At 50.4% G+C, this 24,112-nt stretch overlaps 1 protein-coding gene across 1 annotated transcript in view; it reads left to right on the forward strand.

Annotated features, from left to right (window-relative positions):
* The window catches only part of LOC123350247 (deleted in malignant brain tumors 1 protein-like), a 271,642-nt gene that overhangs the window by 233,357 nt on the left and 14,173 nt on the right, over positions 1 to 24,112 (forward strand). The window contains exons 17-21 of the mRNA XM_044988732.1: positions 5,888 to 6,217; positions 13,018 to 13,347; positions 17,510 to 17,839; positions 19,758 to 20,087; positions 22,981 to 23,310. Coding sequence (XP_044844667.1) covers positions 5,888 to 6,217; positions 13,018 to 13,347; positions 17,510 to 17,839; positions 19,758 to 20,087; positions 22,981 to 23,310 — 1,650 coding nt within the window. The remainder of the gene's footprint in view (positions 1 to 5,887; positions 6,218 to 13,017; positions 13,348 to 17,509; positions 17,840 to 19,757; positions 20,088 to 22,980; positions 23,311 to 24,112) is intronic.

Here is a 24,112-nt window from a genome sequence, read left to right on the forward strand (position 1 = left end):
TGAGTTTTGCTTAGCTAGACCTTAACCAATCATTTTACTGAAATTTAACTAACCAATCCTAACATGTTGTAACATGGTTTTTTAATCAATTATATTCCACCACCTTCATTGGTTTACACCCAACAAAATTAATTATACAGTAGATAGAAACAATTACACAACCAGACAGAAACCATGCAAATAAACATACAAAACAATACAGAAGTGAGGATTTCACAACGACATCTATACTGACATAAGGGTTTTCCAGCTGTGTCTATTGATAAGTGAGTTCTTGCCAGACAGAATGCTATTAAACTAAGTTTCCTTTTACATCTTCTAGGCTCTACCTTTCTCTGGAGGTGATAGGAATATCAGGACAGGATTGTATTCCTAATAGCCCAATAGCACCTTATTTCCATGTGACTAGTTTGGAATGTGTGGACGTGACCATACACTTCCCAGCTTATGGCTGCCTAACTACATCTTAGCTGATGGCCTTCGCCTGTCACAGTAAGAGAAGGCCATTACACAGACAGTGATTTTGATTCTTTCTTTTATACCTCTATAACTAGCTAAGTGATAAGACTACACCTAAATTCTTAAAGTATAGGCCTTTGCAGACAGGCCTGAATATCTATATCCTAACATCTGGTAGAGTAACGCTCACCCCACAGTCCTTCCAGGGTTTTACTCCAGGCTTGGCTGTGATCTCCTGTTCCTGAGACAAACACTGTCAGCCGCCTCCTGGGTGAAAGGGAGCTCTTGTCCCCTCTCCTCTTTGTAGGTACAGACCATTGTCTGTTCCCAGAGGAGGTCTCTTTTCAGAGAATTGTGCTGAGGGTCCTTGGTCTTTGCAAATTCTCAGACAGTGAGGCCCAGACAGTGAATATAGCCTGTCTCCACGGCTGTGCTTTGTTCTATGTGCTGATTTGCTCAGCCGAAGGGATTGCCATGGCGCATGTGAAAAGCTTCACTTCAACACTTCCGGAGCATCATATTCTACATTTTACATCTCTCTTCAACTATGTCCCATCTAGGGCCGGCTCCAGACCCCAGCGTGCCAAGCGTGCGCTTGGGGCGGCGTCCTGCGGGAGGGCGGCAGGCGGCTCCGGTGGACCTCCCGCATGCATGCCTGAGGAAGGTCCGCTGGTCCCACGGCTCCGGTGGAGCCCCCACCCCAGTAAACTGAGACAATTACACAGCAGCCCCTGGGTGCTTCTAAGAAGCACAGCTTCCCCTCTTGCAAGGATAGTCTCAGTGCAGAAAATATTTTTTTAATAAAAGAAGGGAAGCCCTCCGGCCTTAACTTTGGAAAATGCTGGAAACTGATAAAATCATGAGCAAAACACCTCCCCCAGTGTACGTTGGGCAGTGTCTTTTGCCTCAGGTTCTTGAGTCCAGCAACCCAAAGTTCCTTTAAGGTGCCCCTCCCTTCTCCCTCCACCGCACCCCACTAACAGTGGTTGTCCTTGGTTAGTGAAGACCCCGAGTTCAGAGGTGCACCTGTGTGAGCTCAGCTACCACCATGGGGCGGGGAGGAGAGCGCCTGGCTCGCTCTGCTGTCTGGGTGCTAACTCTGGTGGCAGCTGCCCTGCCAGCCACTCACCACCCTGCTCACCCTCACCTTCTGCTGCCCCCGGAATCTCCGCTGTGACCTCTGCAGGTCGCTCTCTTGAGGCTCCATCCAGCTCTAAGTGACTCTCAGCTCTTAGTGGGAAACCTCAGCGCTGAAGCAGGCTAGGCAGAAACACTGTCTCACAGCAGCTGATTTCAGCTCTAGTGATCACTGAAACCAAAAAGACTCCTAATGGAGCCTTAATTAACTCTATCTTTGAAGAGTGGTTAGGAGCAGATTGAACCATCCCTAGACCTCTTACACAGAGTCCACATCCCCTCAGCAGGAACACCCATCTCCACCCCGTCTCACTGTTGATAGGGGTCTGGTGTCTGAGCCCCCTGGTTAGTGAGTTCAGTTCAGTTGTGGGTGACCCCCCTCAGTCAGGGCAGGCTAAGCATAGTTCTGGGGCCCTTTACTCAGACAATCAGGACAACAACATTTCACTACCCTGCATTCAAGTACTACATTGGTTTGAAACCCAGAACCAACCAACCAACACAGCTCTGTCTGCTGGATACTAGGCAGAATGGGTGTGTTTATATAAACACAGTCTGTTCCTGAAGCCTTTTCCCCTCCCCAGCTCATCACTAGCTATCAGGGGAGAGCTCATTCAAACCTTGCTTACCTCCTCGAGGTCCAGTCTTCTAACGGGACTCTACTCCACCACATGTGTGACTATCTGTATTGCTGCTCCAGAGGCACAGTCAGAAGATCGGGCTTACCCAAATCTCTGTATTGTATCAAATCCTCTGACCAGTCCAGTCAGGGGCCTGTTAAGACTAGTTCAGGATCTTCATCCCAGGTTACAAATAGGCAGATAGAAGTTAGGGCTTCTGAAATCCATCAGCACGGCAGTCTCTCTGTCCCAGAGTTGCTGCCCCTGTGTGAGGACACAGCTGTCAGCCCAGCTCTGCCATCATTCATCTGAGACTGGTACTGGGCTGGCAGCACTAGACACAAGTGCAGCAATGGCTGCCACAAAACGATGTTGCCAAGTCAGTCGCGGCAAGTGAGGAGGAACCGCAGAGACAGGTGTTTGCTTCGGGAGGGGCCCAACCTGCTTTTAGGAAGTGTGCATTGCTTCTGCCCTGGTCGGAACCATTGTCAGCCTGGTGCCCAGCAGGTTCCTGCCAGGCGTCCCTGCGCTCCAGGCAGTTCTAAGGGGGATGGACTCTGGGTGAAGAAAACTATGGAGCCAACACATGTATATTCGATGCTGATCACAGAATCATAGAATCATAGAAGATTAGGGTTGGAGGAGACCACAGGAGGTCATCTAGTCCAACCCCCTACTCAAAGCAGGAGCAAACCCAACAAAATCATCCCAGTGAAGGCTTTGTCAAACGGGGCCTTAAAATACCTCTAAGGATGGAGATTCCACCACCTCCCTAGGTAAACCATTCCAGTGCTTCACCACCCTCCTAGTGAAAAAGGTTTTCCTAATATCCAACCTAAATCTCCCCCGCTGCAACTTGAGACCATTACTCTTTGAAACTATCATCTGCTACCCTTGAGAACAGGCTAGATCCATCCTCTTTGGAACCCCCTTTCAGGTAGTTGAAAGCAGTTATCAAATCCCCCCTCATTCTTCTATTCTGCAGACTAAACAATCCCAGTTCCCTCAGCCTCTCCTCATAAGTCATTTCCTCCAGCCCCCTAATAATTTGTGTTGCCCTCCACTGGACTCTCTGCAATTTGTCCACATCCTTTCCGTAGTGGGGTTGGACGCAGTACTCTGGATGTGGCCTCACCAGTGCCGAATAGAGAGGCATAATCACTTCCCTCCATCTGCAGGCAATGCTCTGGCTAATGCAAACCAATATGCCGTTAGCCTTCTTGGCAACAAGGGCACACTGCTGACTCATATCCAGCTTCTCATCCACTGTAACCCCTACGTCCTTTTCTGCAGAACTGCCACTTAGCCAGCCAGTCAGTAGCAGTGCATGGGATTCTTCCATCCTAAGTGCAGGACTCTGCACTTGTCCTTGTTGAACCTCATCAGATTTCTTTTGGCCCAATCCTCCAATTTGTCTAGGTCACTCTGGATCCTATCCCTACCCTCCAGCGTATCTACCCCTCCCCCATCTTAGTGTAATCTGTAAACTTGCTGAGGGTGCAATCCATCCGATCATCCAGATTATTAATAAAGATTTTGAACAAAACTGGCCCCAGGACCGACCCCTGGGGCACTCAACTGCCAACTGGACATCGAGCTGTTGATCACTACCCATTGAGCCTGATGATCTAGTCAGCTTTCTAACCACCTTATAGTCCACTCATCCAATCCATACTTCTTTAACTTGCTAGCAAGAATACTGTGGGAGACCGTATCAAAAGCTTTGCTAAAGTCAAGGAATAACACATCCACCACTTTCCCCATATTCACAGAGCCAGTTATCTCATCACAGAAGGCAATCAGGTTGGTCAGGCATGATTTGCCCTTGGTGAATCCATATTGACTGTTCCTAATCAGGCTGATGTTAGGCTGAGGCAATCACTAATGATATGGGTGACTGTGCAGGGCTCCCAATCACTGAGATGCTTATGCCAGCGTCTGCCCCGCAGCACTGCACAGTATCCCACTGGAGCGAATACCAGCGCCAGGAGTGAGGGTGTAAATCTGCTCCCCAGGAGGTTCCTGCCAGCTTCTGATTCAAAGCAGTGTGAGGGGTGATCACAGTCTGCAGTCCAGTTTCCCTAACTAGGTTATGGCTGGCTGGGAGGGGAGTGGAAAAGCTTCAACATTGCCCAAGTGATTAGCCTGGTCAGTGGTGGGGAGCCCTCTACAGGCAGTTGCTGTGTGCAGAGAGCGGTCAGACCCATTGGCAGAAGACTGCACTCCAAAATAAAACAATGTAAATATTTAGCTCCTACATGTCCACTCAGTCCAACATCTCGTTCAGCCAGTTGCTCAGACAAACAAGTTTGTTTACATTTGTAGGAGATAATGCAACCTTCTTCTTCTTCTTTACAGTGTCACAGGAATGTGAGAACAGGTGTTCTCATTGCACTGTTGTAGCCAGCGTTGCAAAATATTTATGCGCCAAATCGACTAAAAATTCATATGTCCCTTCATGCTTTGACCACTATTCTAGAGGACATGTGTCCATGCTGATGATAGGTTCTGCTCGATAACAATCTAAAGCAATGCAGACTGAAAAATGTTTGTTTTCATCATCTGAGTCAGATGCCACCAGCAGAAGGTTGATTTTCTCTTTTGGTGGTTCAGATGCTGTAGTTTCTGCATTGGAGTGTTGCTCTTTGAAGACTTCTGAACGCCGGCTCCACACCTCATCCCTCTCAGATTTTGGAAGGCACTTCAGATTCTGAAGTGCTATAGCTATCTTTAGAAATCTCACATTAGTAACTTCTTTGCGTTTTTTCAAATCTGCATAAGTGTTCTTAAAACGAACACGTGGTGAGACATCATCCGAGACTGTTATAACATGAAATATATGGCAGAATGTGGGTAAAAAACAGAGCAGGAGACATAAAATTCTCCCCCAAGGATTTCAGTCACAAATTAAATTAACACATCACTTTTTTAACAGCATCATCAGCATGGAAGCATGTCATCTAGAATGGTGGCCGAAGCATGAAGGGGCATATGAATGTTTATACATATGTAAATACCTTGCAATGCCGGCTATAAAAATGCCATTCCAATGCCTCTTCTCACTTTCAGGTGACATTGTAAATAAGAAGCAGGCAACATTATTTCCCAAAAATTTAAACAACATTGTTTGTCTTCGCAATTGGCTGAACAAGAAAAAGGACTGAGTGGACGTGTAGTTTCTAAATTTTGGAGATTTTTTTTTGAAATTCAACCTTTTACTATACAGAGATTGCCCGACAGTATTTGTATGAGATGAATTGAAAAATATTATTTCTTTTATTATTTTTGTGGTGCAAATATTTGTAATCCAAAATAATAATATAAAGGGACCACTTTACACTGTGTTTTCTTTGTTGTAATTGAAATCGATATATTTGAAAATGTAGAAAAACATCCCAAATATTGAATAAATTTCAGTTGGCATTCTATTAACAGTGTGATTAAAACTGAGATTAATCATGATTCATATTTTAACTTGCGATTCATTTTTTTGAGTTAGTCACACGAGTTAACTGCGATTAATTGACAGCCCTAGCAAAGAGTGAACCCCTGACAGGCAGTTGCAGAGGCAGTTCAGCCAAGTAAGTCTGAGGTGCTACGTTCCCAAGTGTCACTAGTGATCAGATGCACAGGAACCTCCCTAAATATTTATTCCTTCGGGGTGTTTGCAGACGCTGGCATTTCAGAAGTGGCTCATCTCCGACTGGTGAATGGCCCGAGTCGCTGCGCTGGGAGGGTCGAGGTGCTTCACAACCAGCTGTGGGGAACCGTGTGTGATGACAACTGGGACTTACAGGAGGCCAGAGTCGTGTGCAGGCAGCTGGGCTGTGGGACGGCGCTATCAGCCCCAGGCGGAGCTCGATTTGGGCGAGGATCAGATCGTATCTGGCTGGATGACGTTCACTGCACAGGGACAGAAGCTGCCCTCACCCAATGCAGGGCTCGGCCTTTGGGAGACAATAACTGTAACCATGGAGAAGATGCCGGTGTTGTGTGCTCAGGTAACCTTCATCTACCACCCTGTGTGTTGCAGGGAGCACAGTGGGAAGCTCATTATGGGGTATTGTCCTCTCACAACCAGACCTGACCGCAGCATGGTCCTTGGGGCATGTGCTTCAATCAACAATATGGTGGGTCCAGTACGGAGCGCTTTCCTCTCAGAGGCTGTGCTGACCCTAATTCCCCTGTGCGGTTCTACAGGCCGCTTCTGGGGCACAGGGCAGAGTCAGGACAGGCAGGAAGCCTGCCTTAGCTCCTGCATTGTGCTGCTGACCAGGAGCAGACGGAGGTAAGCCTGTCCTCTAACCCTGAGCCCCAACCCCCTTTCTCAGCCCTGAGCCCTCCCCCAAACCCGGAGCCCCCTCCTGAACCCCAAATCCCTCACCCAGTCCCCCACCCCAAACCCCTGTCCCAGCCCAGAGCCCCCTCCTGCACCCTGAAGCCCTCTGCCCCACCCTACAGCCTGGAGTCCCCTACTGAACCCTGAAACCGTCTGCCCCACCCTACAGCCTGGAGCCCCCTCCTGCACCACAAACTGCTCATCCCCAGCCCCAACCCAGAGCCAGCAACCCCAGACGGGGCCCTCACCACCCCGCACCGCAACCCCCTGTCTCAACCCACAGCCCCCTCCCACACTTTGAACCCCTATTTTCTGGCCCCACTCCAGAGCCCGCACCACCAGTGAGAGCCCTCACCCCCTCCTGCACCCCAACCCTCCTCCAGCCCATTGAAATTGAGTGAGGATGGGGAAAGCGAGTCACTGAGGGAGGGAGAATGTAGTGAGCGGGGGATAGGGCCTCGGGGAATGGGTGGGGAAGGGGGCATGGACTGAGGGAAGGGGCGGGGCTAGGATGTTCAGATTTGTACAATTAAAAAGTTGGCAACCCTAGGGCTCTCCCCTTGAAATCACTGCTGGCCCCAGTGCCCCAGTGGGGTGCCAAGGGGCCTATCCTGCAGGGAGGGGTGTGTCAGTAGCGGGCACTCTTCCTTGCAATTGTGCTAGTCCTGATGTCCTAGTGCGGTGCCATGGGCCCCTAGCACGAGGAAGTCTTGTCTGTGCCCGCTGGGGAGGAACTCCCGGACTCCCTCGGCCACAGGCCACACAAGCTGTGCCCTCTAGCCCTCGTGGGGTGACCTCTCTATGTGTTGGCAATAGGCATACTCCAGCCCCAAGGCGTCCATATATTCCCCTGCAGCACCCAGCCCCTGTCCCACTGGGCACTCACTGCAGTCACAGATTCACTGATTCCAAAGGAACAGGGCTCCCAGGTGACCAGTTCCAACTCCCATTACCACCCTGACAACTGTACAGCACTAGATCCCTTCAGAGTGACAACAAGGACAAGTGATTTCACGGAGTGTAGAGATTCGAGGGGTAGCAAGGAGAAGGGTTGGAAATAAATGGTTCCATGGCCAATAAAATCATACCATGCTGACTAGAGCCTGGACTCATTGAACCAGATACTTTTCTGTCTCGTAGAGCAACGCTCACCCCACAGTCCTTGAAGGGTTTTACTCCAGGCTTGGCTGTGATCTCCTGTTCCTGAGACAAACGCTGTCAGCTGCCTCCTGGGTGAAAGGGAGCTCTTGTCCCCTCTCCTCTTTCTTTGTAGGTACAGATCATTGTCTCTTCCCAGAGGAGGTCTCTTTTCAGAGATTTGTGCTGAGGGTCCTTTGTCTTTGCAAATTCTCAGGCCCTCACTGGGCCAAGACAGTGAATACAGCCTGTCTCCACGGCTGGGCTTTGTTCTATGTGCTGATTGGCTCAGCCGAAGGGATTGCCATGGTGCAAGTGCCAAGCTTCACTTCAACACTTCCGGAGCCTCATAGTCTACATCTCTCTTCAACTATGTCCCATACAAACATCTTGCCCCCATTAGGTCAACCAGTGGGCTGCTGGCTCTTGGTAGAGACCTCACATACCACTTTTGCTGAGCTGTTGTGCATATATCTCACCCAGGGGATCCCTGTATAACTCTAGGCATCCCTGTGCCCTCTGCCAGGTGGTGTCTACTTATCCCTGGGCCAGAGCTCTCTGCAGGATGATGGCAGGCTGGGTAACTGCAGCTTCCACTGGTTGGATTTAGTGTCAACGGAGCCTGCAGCCGCTCACTCAAACTAAAAATCCAGGGCGAATTTCTCAAGAGTCTGTTCCGAATCACAGTGTTCCAGTGGATTTGCATCTCAGGAATTGAGCCCTAAAGTTGTAACTTCCCCAAAAGCTGGACAGAAGAGAGGCAATTCTTCCTCACTTCCTGCCCTACACAGCCTACATATTTCCCTGTCCTGATTCTCAGCTGCCCTGTCTTACCCCAGAATTGTCTGCATGTCAGTGAGGGGAGCCTTCTTTTTTTATTTTAAAGGAATATTTTCAATCTGTATTTTAAAGAATCCTTCTTGAGGTTGCAGGAACAAACTATCACAATGTGTAGAAAAAATAGTAAATATGGCAGGCATCCATCTTGGCTTAACAGTGAAATCCTTGCTGATCTTAAACACAAAAACGAAGCTTACAAGAAGTGGAAGATTGGACAAATGACCAGGGAGGAGTATAAGTATATTGCTCGGGCATGCAGGAGTGAAATCAGGAAGGCCAAATCACACTTGGAGTTGCAGCTAGCCAGGGATGTTCAGAGTAACAAGAAGGGTTTCTACAGGTATGTTAGCAACAAGAAGAAAGTCAAGGAAAGTGTGGGCACCTTAATGAATGAGGTAGGCAACCCAGTGGCAGAGGATGTGGAAACAGTGAACGTACTCGATGCTTTTTTTGCCTCAATTTTCACGAACAAGGTCAGCTCCCAGACTGCTGCACTGGGCAACACAGCATGGGGAGGAGGTGACCAGCCCTCTGTGGAGAAAGAAGTCGTTCGGGACTATTTAGAAAAGCTGGACGAGCACAAATCCATGAGGCTGGATGCACTACGTCTGAGGGTGGTCAAGGAGTTGGTGGATCTGATTGCAGAGCCATTGGCCATTATATTTGAAACCTCATGGTGATCGCGGGACGTCCCAGATGATTGGAAAAAGACCAATGCAGTGCCCATCTTTAAAAAAGGGAAGAAGGAGGATCCGGGGAACTACAAGCTGGTGAGCCTCACCTCAGTCCCTGGAAAAATCATGGAGCAGGTCCTCAAGGAATCAATTCTGAAGCACTGATAAGGTAGCCCGGGTGGGGTAGGGTGGGGTTGGGGAGGAGGGGTGGAGGGAAGGACATTGCTTATTGTAGCCACACTACATATCAAAACTGTTTGAATGACAGCCTTCTGTTGCTTGGGCCATCCTCTCGAGTGGAGTGGCTGGGTGCCCAGAGCCTCCCCCTGCCCCCGCATTCTTGGGCATCTGGGTGAGGAGGATATGGAACTTGGGGAGAAGTTGTACAGTGGATGCAGCGGCGGTCTGAGCTCTTGTTGGCTTTCCTGCAGCCCCACCAGAGGTCTGAGCATGTCCGTTTGCTCCCCCATTAGCCTCAGCATTGCATTCTGCCTCTTCTCATCATGCTCACTTAATGCTTTCCTGGATTCTGCCACTGAATGCCTCCATGCCTTCAGCTCTGCCCTATCAGTGCGGGAGCACTACATGAGCTTGGAAAACGTCATCGCGAGAGAGGTTTTTTCATCTTCTAATCTGCGATAACCTCAGGGATGGAGATGATGTGGGGAGCATAGAAACTTTTGCACCTGCGGGAGGATAAAAAGGGAGAGTAAAATTTAAGATGACACATTTCTGAGAACAAAAGGGAGACTCTTTCACAGTGAGTCAAGCAATTCACAGCAGACAGCACATGTGCTTTAGGTACAAGGTCACATTTTGCCTTTTATATTGAGCGCCTGTCGATATGGTGACACATCACACACGGTCGAGCAACAGAATTTGGTTTCCAGGCAGCCATGGTAAACCAAAGGGTACGTGGGTTTGGCTTCTAATGCCTTCATAACATGTGGGAATGTTTTCAAACTGCAGCACCCTCCTTTCCTATAGCAAGCTATGCAGGTTGGGTTTGCCATTTAAAAGGAGGGGCTGTGGTTTTCAGGTGAAATTGCAGCACAAACCTCCCCCCACCCCTACGCGTGGCTATTTGGGATGATCCCTTCCCCCCGCCACTTGGCTATTCTCAGGGATGATCCCTTTTAGCCAAGCACAAGCATCCCAGCATGAACGGGATCCTTTTACTGTTCCCTTACAAAAATTCCCCGATTTCAACCAGGTGACCATGAAGGATATCACTCTCCTGAGGCTAACTCAGAAAGATATAGACTGAATGTTGCTTGAATGCGACCAAAACCCAAGACCATTAACTGCCATGCTTTGTGCTGCAGTGATTTCAGACTACTTGCTACTGGCTTGGCGTGGTAAAGTGTCCTACCGTGGAGGATGAAATAAGGCAGCCCTCCCCAGAAACCTTCTGCAAAGGCTTTCAGAGTACCTCCAGGAGAGCTTCATGGAGATCATAGAATCATAGAATCATAGAATTCAAGATCAGAAGGGACCATTATGATCATCTAGTCTGACCTCCTGCAAGATGCAGGCCACATAAGCTGATCCACCCACTCCTTAGCAAGAGACCCCTGCCCCATGCTTCGGAGGAAGGCGAAAAACCTCCAGGGCCATTGCCAATCTTCCCTGGAGGAAAATTCCTTCCCGACCCCAAATATGGCGGTCAGCTGAACCCCGAGCATGCGGGCAAGACTCTCCAGCCAAACCCTCTGGAAAAGATTATATCATACCATTGACCCATTGTACTATTTACCAGTGTGGCACTTAATTGACCTATTGACTAAGCCTGTTACCCTATCATACCATCTCCTCCATAAACTTATCTAGCTTAATCTTAAAGTCATGGAGGTCCTTCGCCCCCACTGTTTCCGTCGGTAGGCTGTTCCAGTATTGCACTCCCCTGATGGTTAGAAACCTTCGTCTAATTTCAAGCCTGAATTTCCTGACTGACAATTTATATCCGTTTGTCCTCGTGTCCACATTAGCACTGAGCTGAAATAATTCCTCTCCTTCCCTGGTATTTATCCCTCTGATATATTTAAAGAGTGTGATCATATCTCCTCTTATCCTTCTTTTGGTTAAGGAAAACAAACCGAGCTCCTCAAGTCTCCTTTCATACGAAAGGCCTTCCATTCCTCGGATCATTCTAGTGGCCCTTCTTTGTACCTGTTCTAGTTTGAATTCATCCTTCTTATACATTGGAGACCAAAACTGCACACAATACTCCAAATGAGGTCTCACCAATGCCTTATATAACGGGACTAGCACCTCCTTATCCCTACTAGAAATACCTCGCCTAATGCAACCCAAGACCGCATTTGCTTTTTTAACGGCCACATCACATTGCCTACTCATAGTCATCCTACGATCAACCAGGACTCCTAGGTCCTTCTCCTCCTCCGTTACTTCCAACTGGTGCGTCCCTGGAGATGTCCCTGGAGGGTTCCCGCTCCATCCCCGGACATGTTAACAGACTTTTCCAATAGCTGTACTGGCCGCGGATGCATCCCAAGTCTTCATGGAAAATCAGACATTAAACACAATTGCTTTTAAACCCTGTGTGTAGGTACAAATGTGCACTCACCAGAGGTGCCTTCTCCGCCTTCAGGGTTGGGGATCCTGGCCTGAGCGGGTATTAGCTCCAGGATGATGAAAAGGTCCTGGCTACCAGGGAGAACAGATTCACAGCTTGTCTGCGGCACATTCTCCTCCTCCTCCTCTTCCTCGTCCACAAAATCCTCCTCCATGTTGCGTGAAACTCCCCTCTTGCAGGTGTCCACAGACAGTGGTGGGGTAGTGGTAGGGTCCCCCCCTAGAATGCCAAGCAGCTGATCATAGAAGCGGCATGTATGGGGCTCTGACCCAGAGCGACCATTTGCCTCCTTTGTCTTTTGGTAGGCTTGCCTGAGCTCCTTGACTTTCCTGCGGCACTGCTGTGTGTCCCTGTTGTAGCCTCTGTTCCTCATGCCCTGTGCGATTTTGTATATATAGTATCATTACTTCTTTTTGATTGGAGTTCTTCCTGCACAGATTCTTCTCTCCATACAACAATCAGATCCAGTGTCTCTCATTTGCTCCATGCTGGAGCTTGTTTGCTATTCTGGGGGGACTGCGTGGTCACCTGTGCTGCTGAGCTTGCCACGCTGACCAAACAGGAGATGAAATTCAAAAGTTCACAGGGCTTTTTCTGTGTACATGGCTAGAGCATCGGAGTTGAAAGTGCTGTCCAGAGTGGTCATATTGGAGCACTCTGGGATAGCTCCCGGAGGCCAATAACATTGATTTGCATCCTCACTACCCCAAATTCAACCCAGCAAGGTTGATTTTAGCGCTACTCCCCTCACTGGAGAGGAGTAAAGAAGTCGATTTTAAGAGCGCTCTGTACAAATCCTGGTGCAACCATAGGACCCTGGTTGCAACAATGATCTACACGGTCACAATTCATGTCAATAACACCACAATCAGTGCCAGGAGTGAGGGTGTAAATCTGCTCCCCAGGAGGTTCCTGCCAGCAGTGCTGGGTGCGGGGGGGGGGGTGATCTTTTTCATTAAGTGCTCTAGTGGGAGCAGTAGGACAGACTGCCGTCCAGTCTGCCTAACTAGGTGAGAGCTGGCTGGGACGGGAGTGAACAAACTTCAACATAGCCCAAGTGATTAGCCTGGTCAGTGGTGAGGAGCCCTTGACAGGCAGTGGCTGTGTGCAGAGACTGGTCAGACCAGTCAGCACAAGGTGCTACATTCCCCAGAGACAGGAGAGATCAGATGCACAGGAAACTCCCTGAGTGTTTATTCCCTTGGGTGTTTGCAGACTCCGGCATCTCAGAAGTGGCTCAGCTCCGACTGATGAATGGTTCGAGTCGCTGCGCTGGGAGAGTCGAAGTGTTTCATAACAAGAAGTGGGGAACCGTGTGTGATGACGGCTGGGACTTACAGGATGCTGGAGTCGTGTGCAGGCAGCTGGGCTGTGGGACGGCGCTATCAGCCCCAGGAGGGGCTCAATTTGGGCAAGGATCTGACATTATTTGGCTGAATCTTGTCAACTGCACAGGGACAGAAGCTGCCCTCTCCGATTGCAGGGCTCGGCCTGTGGGAGACAATAACTGTACCCACAGAGAAGATGCCGGTGTTGAGTGCTCAGGTAACCTTCATCCATCATGTCACTGTGGGTGGTGCAGGGATCGGGTGGGAAGCTTTCACCACAGACCCAGCTCTCCTGTCTGAGTCAGTGCTGACTCCAGTGCCTGAGCATGGCGCTAAGGGCCTGTACTGCAGGGAGCCGATTCAGGGTCACAGTAAGTGTGACTCTTCCCATGGTGTCAGTGCTCACCCAATTTTCCCCAAACTGTTCTTCATGCCAGTGCTGCAGAGAGCAGGCCAGGGGCTCTGTAGGGGGCACTCTTTCCTCAAAGTCAGTGCTGGTTCCTCTGACCCCAGTACAGCACTTACCGGGTGCACTGCAGGCAGCAGTATGTGTGCCCCTGTGAGGGCCCCTCCCCCGTCGCTGATAGCTGTGATCCCCCTGCCTCGCTACAGCACAACGGGGCGCTGGGTAACCGTAGATCCCATTTCTGGGATTTGGATTTGAATGAAACCTGCAACCACTCAAGGATCCCTTTATGAAGTGTGGGGTTCCTATCCCCATCACTCCGGGTGATTTCCACCTCAGCTAATTACCTCTGAACCTGGAATATCCCCCACTGCTGTGACTGGAGTGAGGGATCTTCCTCACTTCCTCTCCTACACAGCCCATGAGTTTCTGTGCCCTGTCTCTCATCTACCCTGTTCCACCCCACAGGTTGTTGCATGGTAGTGGTGGGGAGTAGTGCGGTCAAGTTATTAAAATTAATTGTGATTAATTGTGAGATTAAAGATTAATCGCACAGTTATTTTCTCCATTACACAATAACAGAAAACTGTTATTTCAATTTTTTGGGATTTTTTCTACATTTTCTACTTTGATTTCAATTACAACTTAGAATTCAAAGTGTACAGTGCTCACTTTATATTTAAGTACAAATATTTGTACTGTAAAAAAGAAACAAAAGAAATGGTATTTTCAGTTCACCTCATACAAGTACTATAGTGCCAGCTCTTTATCCTGAAATTTGAACTTACAAATGTAGAATGATTTACAAATAATAACCACAATCAAAAATAAAACAATGTAAAATTTTAGATCCTACTAGTCCACTCAGTCCTATATCTCATTCAGCTAAACGCTCAGAGAGACAAGTTTGTTTACATTTACAGGAGATAATGCTGCTTGCTTCTTGTTTACAATGTTACCTGAAAGTGAGAACAGGCATTCACATGGCACTGTTGTAGCCAGCGTTGCAAAATATTTATGTGCCAAATCCGCTAAAAATTCATATGTCCCATCATGCTTTGACCACTATTCCAGAGGACATGTGTCTATGCTGATGATGGGTTCTGCTCGATAACAATCTAAAGCAGTGCAGACTAACAAATGTTTGTTTTCATCATCTGAGTCAGATGCCACCAGCAGAAGGTTGATTTTCTTTTTTGGTGGTTCAGGTGCTGTAGTTTACGCATTGGAGTGTTGCTCTTTTAAGACTTCTGAAAGCCTGCTACATACCTCGTCCCTCTCAGATTTTAAAAGGCACTTCAGATTCTTAAACCTTGGGTCGAGTGCTATAGCTAGCTTTAGAGATTTCTCATTGGTACTTTCTTTGTGTTTTGCGAAACTGCAGTGAAAGTGTTCTTAAAACGAACAACATGTGTTGGGTCATCATCCGAGACTACTGTAACATGAAAGATATGGCAGAAGGCAGGTAAAATACATAGCAGGAGATACACAATTTGCCTCACAAGGATTTCAGTTACAAATTAAATTAACACATTACTTTTTTAAATGAGCATCATAGAATCATAGAATATTAGGTGTGGAAGAGACCTCAGCAGGTCATGTAGTCCAATCCCCTGCTCAAAGCAGGACCAACACCAACCAAATCATCCCAGTCAAGGCTTTGTCAAGCCAGGCCTTAAAAACCTTTAAGGATGGAGATTCCACCACCTCCCTAGGTAACCCATTCCAGTGCTTCATCAACATGCTTCATCAGCATGGAAGCATGTTGTCTGGAATGGTGGCCAAAGCACAAAGGGGCCTGTAACGGTGTTGGGACTCACCACCACAGCGCCTCCCACTGGTGACTCCAGGAATTAGCTCAGTCCAGTAGAGCGCCTCCTCCCGGTGCTGTCCCGTGCGTCGTCTCACCCACCGTTTGCTTGTCTGGACCCGTGTTGCTCCCAACTTTGTGGCATCCTCTTCGAGCCACTGCCCTCCGGCAGTGCCCCTTAGTTCATCCTCCCCTGGGGGCGGGGAGTCAATCAGCTGTCTTTCTGAACTCCAGCCAATGTGGGCAATTGCACCCCCAAAGTCACACCCCTCTTGGCAGGGTGTTGGTGCAGCCCTAGGTGGCCACTCCCGTCAGCCGGGTGTAAGGCAAGGGGGAAGGGGGGACCCAGGCCCGCCCACTACTCTGGGTCCCAACCCAGGGACCCTCCAGTGGCAGCCACCCTGCCCTCCTTCTTGCCCTCCATCTGTCCAGGTCCCTGGGCCGCTTCCCGTTCTGCTCCTCGCACCAGCTAGGCCCTTCCCCTCAGGGCCTGCAGCCTGGCAGAAACCAGGCTGGAGTTCCCTTCTGCTCCCTGGGGCCTGCCCAGCACTGTGCTGTCCTTGGTGCTAGTCTCTCAGTTCTGGAGACAGACCTTCCCCTCTCAGAAGGCCTGGGACAGACTGCCGCTACACTCCCTGAGCAGCATTTTTATAGGGCTGAGCCTGGCCCTGATTGGCTGCCTCCAATCTGGGCCCTGATTGTCTCCCAATAAGTCCTTCTCTGATTGGCTTCCCGCCTGCGCAGGCACACTGGCCTGCTGCAGCCTAAATTCTCAGGGAGTGGGGCAGCTGCCCCACTACAGGGCATATGAATATTTAGCACGTGTGGCACGTAAATACCCTGCAATGCCACCTGAAAAAGTGCCAAGTGAATGCGTCTTCTCACTTTCGGGTGACATTGCAAATAAGAAGCAGGCAGCATTATCTCCCGTACATGTAAACAAACTTATTTGTCTGAGCGATTGGCTGAACAAGAAGAAAGTGTGCAGCTATGTAACAAAAAATAATATAATCTACATTTGTAAGTTTCACTTTCACCATAAAGAGATTGCACAACAGTACATGTATGAGGTGAACTGAAAAATACTATTTCTTTTACCATTTTACAATGCTAATATTTGTAATCCAAAATAAGTAAAAGCTGTTTTATAGGACACTACACCAACTGGAAAGCTCTATAAATCAGCATTTCTGATCTTCATTGAAATGCCAGTTCATAGTCTGGTTGGCACGGGGCCGGCAGGAGGTTGGGGCGCAGAAGGGGGTGCAGAGCAAGGGCTCTGGGAGGGACTTTGAGTGTAGGAGGGGGCTTAGTACACGGGAGGGGGTGCAGGGTGTTGGATCCACGGGCCACTCACCTCGGATGGCTCAACACAAGTGGTGACCTGTCCCAGGCTCCAACTACTCCTAAGCAGAGGTGCGTCAGGCGGCTCTGCGTGCTGCCCCCACCCAGTGCCAGCTGCACACTCCCATTGGCTGGGAACCATGGCCAATGGGAGCTGCGAGGGCAGTGCCTGCGGGTGGAGGGAGTGTGCCAAGCCCCCTCCTGCACCTCCACCTTGGAACAGCTGGGACAAGTTGCTGCTTCCGGGGAGCCGCCCGAGGGGAGTGGCCCCCGGATCCGGCACCCCGCACTCCATCCCACGCCCCAACTGCCTGCCCCAAGCTCTGTCCTGCACCCAAACTTTCTCCCAAAGCCCATGATACACACCCCTTCCCGCGCCCCAACCCCCAGTTCCGCACTCTCTCCCGCACCCAAACTCCCTCCCTCTTAGTTAACTGGCATTTAATGCCGGATAAAACAACCTTGACTGTAATAATATAAAGGGAGAACTGTACACATTGTATTCTGTGTTGTAATTGAAATCACTATATTTGGAAACATAGAAAACATCCAAAACATTTAATATATTTCAATTAGTATTCTATTTTTTAACAGTGTGATTAAAACTGCGTTTAATGGTGATTAATTTTTTTATCACAATTAATGTTTTGAATTAATTGCGTGAGTTAACCGCGATAGATTGACAGGGAGTGAACCCCTAACAGGCTGTTGCAGAGGCTGTTAAGACCCGTCAGTGAGAGGTGCTATGTTCCCCAGAATGACTAGTGATCCGATGCACAGGAACCACCCTAAGTGTTTATTCCATTTGGGTGTTTCCAGACTCTGGCATCTCCGAAGTGGCTCAGCTCCGACTGGTGAACAGCCCAAGTCGCTGCGCTGGGAGAGTCGAGGTCCTTCACAACCAGCAGTGGGGAACCGTGTGTGATGACAGCTGGGACTTACAGGATGCCAGAGTCGTGTGCAGGCAGCTGGGCTGTGGGACGGCGTTATCAACCCCTGAGAGAGCTCGATTTGGGCAAGGGTCAGACCGAATCTGGCTGGATGACGTTCACTGCACAGGGACAGAAGCTGCCCTCTCTGATTGCAGTGCTCGGCCTTGGGGAGACAATAACTGTAACCATGGAGAAGATGCCAGTGTTGTGTGCTTAGGTAACTTTCATCTACCTCCCTGCATGTTGGTTCCAGTAGGGAGCGCTCTCCTCTCAGTCTGTGCTGACCCTAATTCCCCTGTGCGGTTCTATGGGCCTGTGCTGCAGGGAGCAGTGTCGGGGCTAAGTAGGGGACGCTCACGCTCTCCCCTTGATGTAAGTGCTGGCCCCAGTGCCCTATTGCGGTGCTAGGGGGCCTGTGCTGCAAATAGGGGCTGTCAGTAGGGGGCTGTAATGAAGGTAGACCCCGGCACGGTGCCTCCTGCTGGTCATCTTGGGAATTAGCTCTTCGGCCTTCAGAGCACCCTCTGTTGGTCGATGTCTCGCTTGCCTCAGGCTCCTGTGTCTCTCCCGGTCCCCGATGCCCCATACCCTGGGGTTCTGCCCACTGCAGTACCCCCACACACTGGGCTCCCGGGGGAACTCCCACCCTTTACACCCACGTTACCTCAGTGGCTACTGCCAGTCATCAGCTAGCCTCCACTCACTGGGGCAAACCACAGTCTGTAAAACGTCACTCACCATTGGCAAGAGGGTTAGACCAGCTGCCTCTGCTTAACTCCGGGCTGCAGCCTCTGCAACCCCAGTACCTGTTCTGGCTTTTAAACAGGCCCACAGCCTGGGGATTTGCCAGGCTGGAGCTCCCCAGCTCTGTTCTATTCTGTTCTGTTCCCTGAGCCATCAGTCCTTCTCTCTCCAAAGCTGGAGAGGGACTGCCCCAGCTCCTGGCTCACAGCCCTTTTATAGGGCCAGCTGTCACCTAATTGCACGTGGCCGCTGTGGCTGCCTTCCCAATCAGCCTATACTTATTGGCTCTCAGCCCCAGCCCTCCCCAAGGGCTGCCTTTTAACCCTTTCAACCGGAAACAGGTAAAACCATGAGCAAAACACCTATCCCAGGGTACGCTGGGAAGTGACTCTTCTCCACCACGTGTGACTGTCTGTATTGCTGCCCCACAGGCACACTGAGAAGATCAAGCTAAGCCAAATCTTTGCATTGCAGCAGTGCCTCTGGCCAGTCCAGTCAGGGGCCCACTAAGCCTAGCCCAGGAGCTGCGTCCCAGGTTGTAAATGGGCAGAAAGAAGTTAGGGCTTCTGAAAATCCATCAGCACCAGTCTCTCTATCCCAGAGTTGCTGCCCCTCGGTGAGGACACAGCTGTCAGCCCAGCTCTGCCATCATTCATCTGAGACTCGTACTGGGCTGGCAGCACTAGACACGAGTGCAGCAATGGCTGCCACAAAACCATGTTGCCAAGTCAGTCGTGACAAGCCAGCAGGAACCACAGGAGCAGGTGTTTGCTTCAGGAGGGGGCCGATCTGCTTGTAGGAAGTGTGCATTGCCTCTGCACTGGTCGGAACCATTGTCAGCCTGGTGCGCAGCAGGTTCCTGCCAGGCGTCCCTGCGCTCCAGGCAGTTCTAAGGGGGATGGACTCTGGGTGACGTTTTCAGGGAGCTATGGAGCCAACACAGGTAAATTCAATGCTGATGTCAGGCTAAGGCAACCACTAATGAGATGGGTGACTGTGTTCAGCTGCCAATCACCAAGATGCTAATACCAGTGTCTGCCCCGCAGCACTGCACAGTGTCGCACTAGAGCGAATACCAGCACCAGGAGTGAGGGTGTAAATCTGCTCCCCAGAGGTTCCTCCAGCAGTGCGGGGGGTGATCTAGTCGGAGCAGTAGGACATACTGCCATCCAGTCTGCCTAATTAGGTGAGAGCTGGCTGGGAGGGGAGTAGACAAACTTCAGCGTTGCCCAAGTGATTGGCCTGGTCAGTGGTGGGGAGCCCTTGACAGGCAGTGGCTGTGTGTAGAGACTGGTCAGACCTGTCAGCGGGAGGCGCTACATTCCCCAGTGACAGAAGAGATCAAAGGTCCAGGAACCTCCCTGAGTGTATATTCTCTTGGGTGTTTGCAGGGTCCGGCATCTCAGAAAGGACTCCACTGCGACTCGTGAACGGTTCGCGTCGCTGCGCTGGGAGAGTCGAGGTGTTTCACAACCATCAGTGGGGAACTGTGTGTGATGACAGCTGGGACTTACAGGATGCTGGAGTCGTGTGCAGGCAGCTGGGCTGTGGGACGGCGCTATCAGCCCCCACCAGGGCTCACTTTGGGCAAGGATCTGACCATATTTGGCTGAATAATGTCAACTGCACAGGGACAGAAGTTGCCCTCTCCGATTGCAGGGCTCGGCCTTGGGGAAACAATAACTGTACCCATGGAGAAGATGCTGGTGTCGAGTGCTCAGGTAACTTGCATCCATCACGTCACTGTGGGTGGTGCAGGGATCAGGCTGGGAAGCTTTCAGCACAGACCCAGCTCTCCTGTCTGAGTCAGCGCTGACCCCAGTGGCCCAGCATGGTGCTAAGAGCCTGTATTGCAGGGAGCCGGTTCGGGGTCACAATAAGTCTCACTCTTCCCATAGTGTCAGTGCTGACCCCATTTTCCCCACACAGTTCTACAGGCCTGTGCTGCAGGGAGCAGGATGGGGACTCAGTAGGGGGCGCTCTCCCCTCACAGTCGGTGCTGAGCCCAGTGCCCCAGCACAGCACTTAGGGCCTGCGCTGCAGGGAGCAGTACGTGCGCCTCAGTGAGAGACCCTCCCCGTCGCTGATCGCTCTGATCCCCCTGCTCCGCTACAGCACAACGGGGCGCTGGGTAACCGTAGACCCCATTTCTGGGATTTGGAGTTGAATGAAATCTGCAGCCACTCAGGGATCCCTTTATGAAGTGTGGGGTTCCTATCCCCATCACTCCGGGTGATTTCCACCTCAGCTAATTACCTCTGAACCTGTAATATCCTCCACTGCTGTGACTGTTGACAGGGTTCTTCCTCACTTCTTCTCCTACACAGCCCATGAGTTTCTGTGCCTGATCTCTCAGCTGCCCTGTTCCACCCCAGAAGTGGCTGCATGGCAGTAGTGGGGAGTAGGGTTGTTAAGTGACAAAAAAAATATATCGTGATTAATCATGCAATTAATCGCGCCTTTGCACAATAATAGACTAGCATTTATTTTAATTTTGGGGGGATGTTTTCTCCATTTTCAAATATATTGAATTCAATTACAATATACAATACATAGCAGGAGATACACAATTCTCCCCCAAGGATTTCAGTCACAAATTAAATTAACACATTATCACCATGGTGGCCGAAGCATGAGGGGCATATGAATGGTTAGCATATCCAGCACGTAAATAACTTCCAGTACCAGCTGCAAAAGTGGCATACGAACGCCTGTTCTATCTTTCTGGGGACATTGTAAATAAGAAGCAGGCAGCATTAAATCCCATTTATGTAAACAAACTTGTTTGTCTTAGCGATTGGCTGAACAAGAAGTAGGAGTGAGTGGACATGTAGGCTCTACATTGTTAAGTGCAGTTATGCAACAAAAAAGAAATCTACATTTGTATTTTGCACTTACACAAGAAAGAGATTGCACTACAGTACTTTTATGAGGTGAATTGAAAAATACAATTTCTTTTATCATGTTTACAGTGCAAATATTTGTAAACCAAAATAATAACAAAAAGTGAGCACTGTACACTTTGTTTTCTGTGTTGTAATTGAAATCAATATGCTTGAAAACGTAGAAATACATCCAAAATATTTAATAAGTTTAAATTGGAATTCTATTGTTTAACAGTGCGATTATGTGACGGGGTCAGGACTCACCACCGCTGGCACCTCCTGCTGGTTGCTCCAGGGATTAGCTCTTGTCAGCTACCGAGCGCGCTCTGCGTGTGGTGTCTCACCCGTTGTCTGCTCTGCTGGTTTGGGAACCGCGTTGCTCCCCACTCAACGGTGTCCGCTCTAGGACACTGCCCTCTGCCACTGCCCACTACTCCACTCTCACCCCCTTCCAGGGAAGTGTGTGGGGGGGTTAACAACAGCCTTCGGCTTGCACCTGCTTCAGTGGCCAACCACAACCCCAAAGTCTAGCCTCTCACCTCAGGGGCAAGTTGCAGTCTGTCTCCACAGTCCTCTGTGGCCAGGTGAAGTGCAAGGTGGGGACCCAGCCGTCCCGCTACTCTGGGTCCCGACCAGGGACCCTCTAGTGGCAGCCTCTCTCTGCTGTCGTTCTCTCCCCTCTTGTCCACCTATCTTCCCTTGGCCACTTCCCCTTTGGCCCTGTGCACCTTGTCAACCCTTTTTAGTAGGGGCTGCAGCCTGACAGGTAACCAGGTCAGAGCTCTCCTCTGCTTCCTGTAGCCTCCCCAGCACTGCTCTTCTAAGGTGCTATCTCCTTTCCTCAGGCACCAGTCCTTCTCCCTTGCTAGTCAGGGAGAGACTGCCTTCTCCTTTGCTAGGCAGCCTTTATATAGAACCCAGCATGACCCTAACTGGCTGCCTCTTCCTTGGCCCTGATTGGCTCTCCACAGGCCTTCACTGATTGGCTGCTGGTTTGTGCAGCCTCTCTGGCCTGTCCCAGCCCTTTTCCTCATGGAGTGGGGCAGGCGCCTCACTACAGATTAAAACTGCGATTAATTTTTAAATTGTGATTAACTTTTTTGTGTTGATCGCGTGAGTTAACTGCGATTAATCAACAGCCCTAGTTTGAAATAAAATGTTTCAGGTATTCCGCACATTCTGAGAATGACATTTCCTCGAACCTCCTCTAGCCTTTCTGTTTCTGGTGTTGACGCTCACTTACCTCCTCACTGCTGGAGAAACACAGGCCCAGCACCAGACACCACCCGTAACTGCCGACAGTGGGCAGGGGGCGGGAATGAACATGCTAGGTATAAGCCAAGCAGCAGCTCAGGGGTGGGGATGGGGGGCATGTGACCCTGCACCCAGATGGATCAAGTATCATGGGGTAGCTGTGTTAGTCTGTATCCACAAAAACAACAAGGAGTCTGGTGGCACCTTAAAGACTAACAGATTTATATGGGCATAACAAAATTATGCCCAAATAAATCTGTTAGTCTTTCAGGTACCACCAGACTCCAGATTGATCAGCTACTCTGAGACCGAGTTAACTGTGATTAATTGACAGCCCTAGTGGGGAGTGAACCCCTAATGGGCAGTTGCAGAGGTTATTCAGACCTGTCATTGGGAGGTGCTACATCCCCCAGCATCACTAGTGATCAAATGCACAGGAACCTCCCTGAGTGTTTATTCCCTTTGGGCTTTGCAGATTCTGGGATCTCAGAAGTGGCTCAGCTCCGACTGGTGAATGGCCCGAGTCGCTGCGCTGGGAGGGTCGAGGTGCTTCACAACCAGCAGTGGGGAACCGTGTGTGATGACAGCTGGGACTTACAGGATGCCAGAGTCGTGTGCAGGCAGCTGGGCTGTGGGACGGCGTTATCAGCCCCAGGCGGAGCTCGATTTGGGCAAGGGTCAGACCGAATCTGGCTGGATGACGTTCACTGCACAGGGACAGAAGCTGCCCTCACTGAGTGCAGGGCTCGGCCTTGGGGAGACAATAACTGTAACCATGGAGAAGATGCCAGTGTTGTGTGCTTAGGTAACTTTCATCTACCTCCCTGCATGTTGGTTCCAGTAGGGAGCGGTCTCCTCTCAGTCTGTGCTGACCCTAATTCCCCTGTGCGGTTCTATGGGCCTGTGCTGCAGGGAGCGGTGTGGGGGCTCAGTAGGGGACGCTCACGCTCTCCCCTTGATGTCAGTGCTGGCCCCAGTGCCCTAGTGCGGTGCTAGGGAGCCTGTGCTGCAAATAGGGGCTGTTAGTAGGGGGCTGTAATGAAGGTAGACCCTGGCGCGGTGCCTCCTGCTGGTCATCTTGGGAATTAGCTCTTTGGCCTTCGGAGCACCCTCTGTTGGTCGATGTCTCGCTTGCCTCAGGCTCCTGTATCTCTCCCGGTCCCCGGTGCCCCATACCCTGGGGTTCTGCCCACTGCAGTACCCCCACACACTGGTCCTCCCCTCCCGGGGGAACCCCCACCCTTTACACTCACGTTACCTCAGTGGCTACTGCCAGTCATCAGCTAGCCTCCACTCACTGGGGCAAACCACAGTCTGTAAAATGTCACTCACCATTGGCAAGAGGGTTAGACCAGCTGCCTCTGCTTAACTCCGGGCTGCAGCCTCTGCAACCCCAGTACCTGTTCTGGCCTTTAAACAGGCCCACAGCCTCGGGATTTGCCAGGCTGGAGCTCCCCAGCTCTGTTCTGTTCTGTTCTGTTCCCTAAGCTATCAGTCCTTCTCTCTCCAAAGCTGGAGAGGGACTGCCCCAGCTCCTGGCTCACAGCCATTTTATATGGCCAGCTGTCACCTAATTGCACGTGGCCGCTGTGGCTGCCTTCCCAATC

This window comes from Mauremys mutica, chromosome 15 (genome assembly GCF_020497125.1).
Source record: "Mauremys mutica isolate MM-2020 ecotype Southern chromosome 15, ASM2049712v1, whole genome shotgun sequence".
NCBI classification, from domain to species: domain Eukaryota; kingdom Metazoa; phylum Chordata; order Testudines; family Geoemydidae; genus Mauremys; species Mauremys mutica.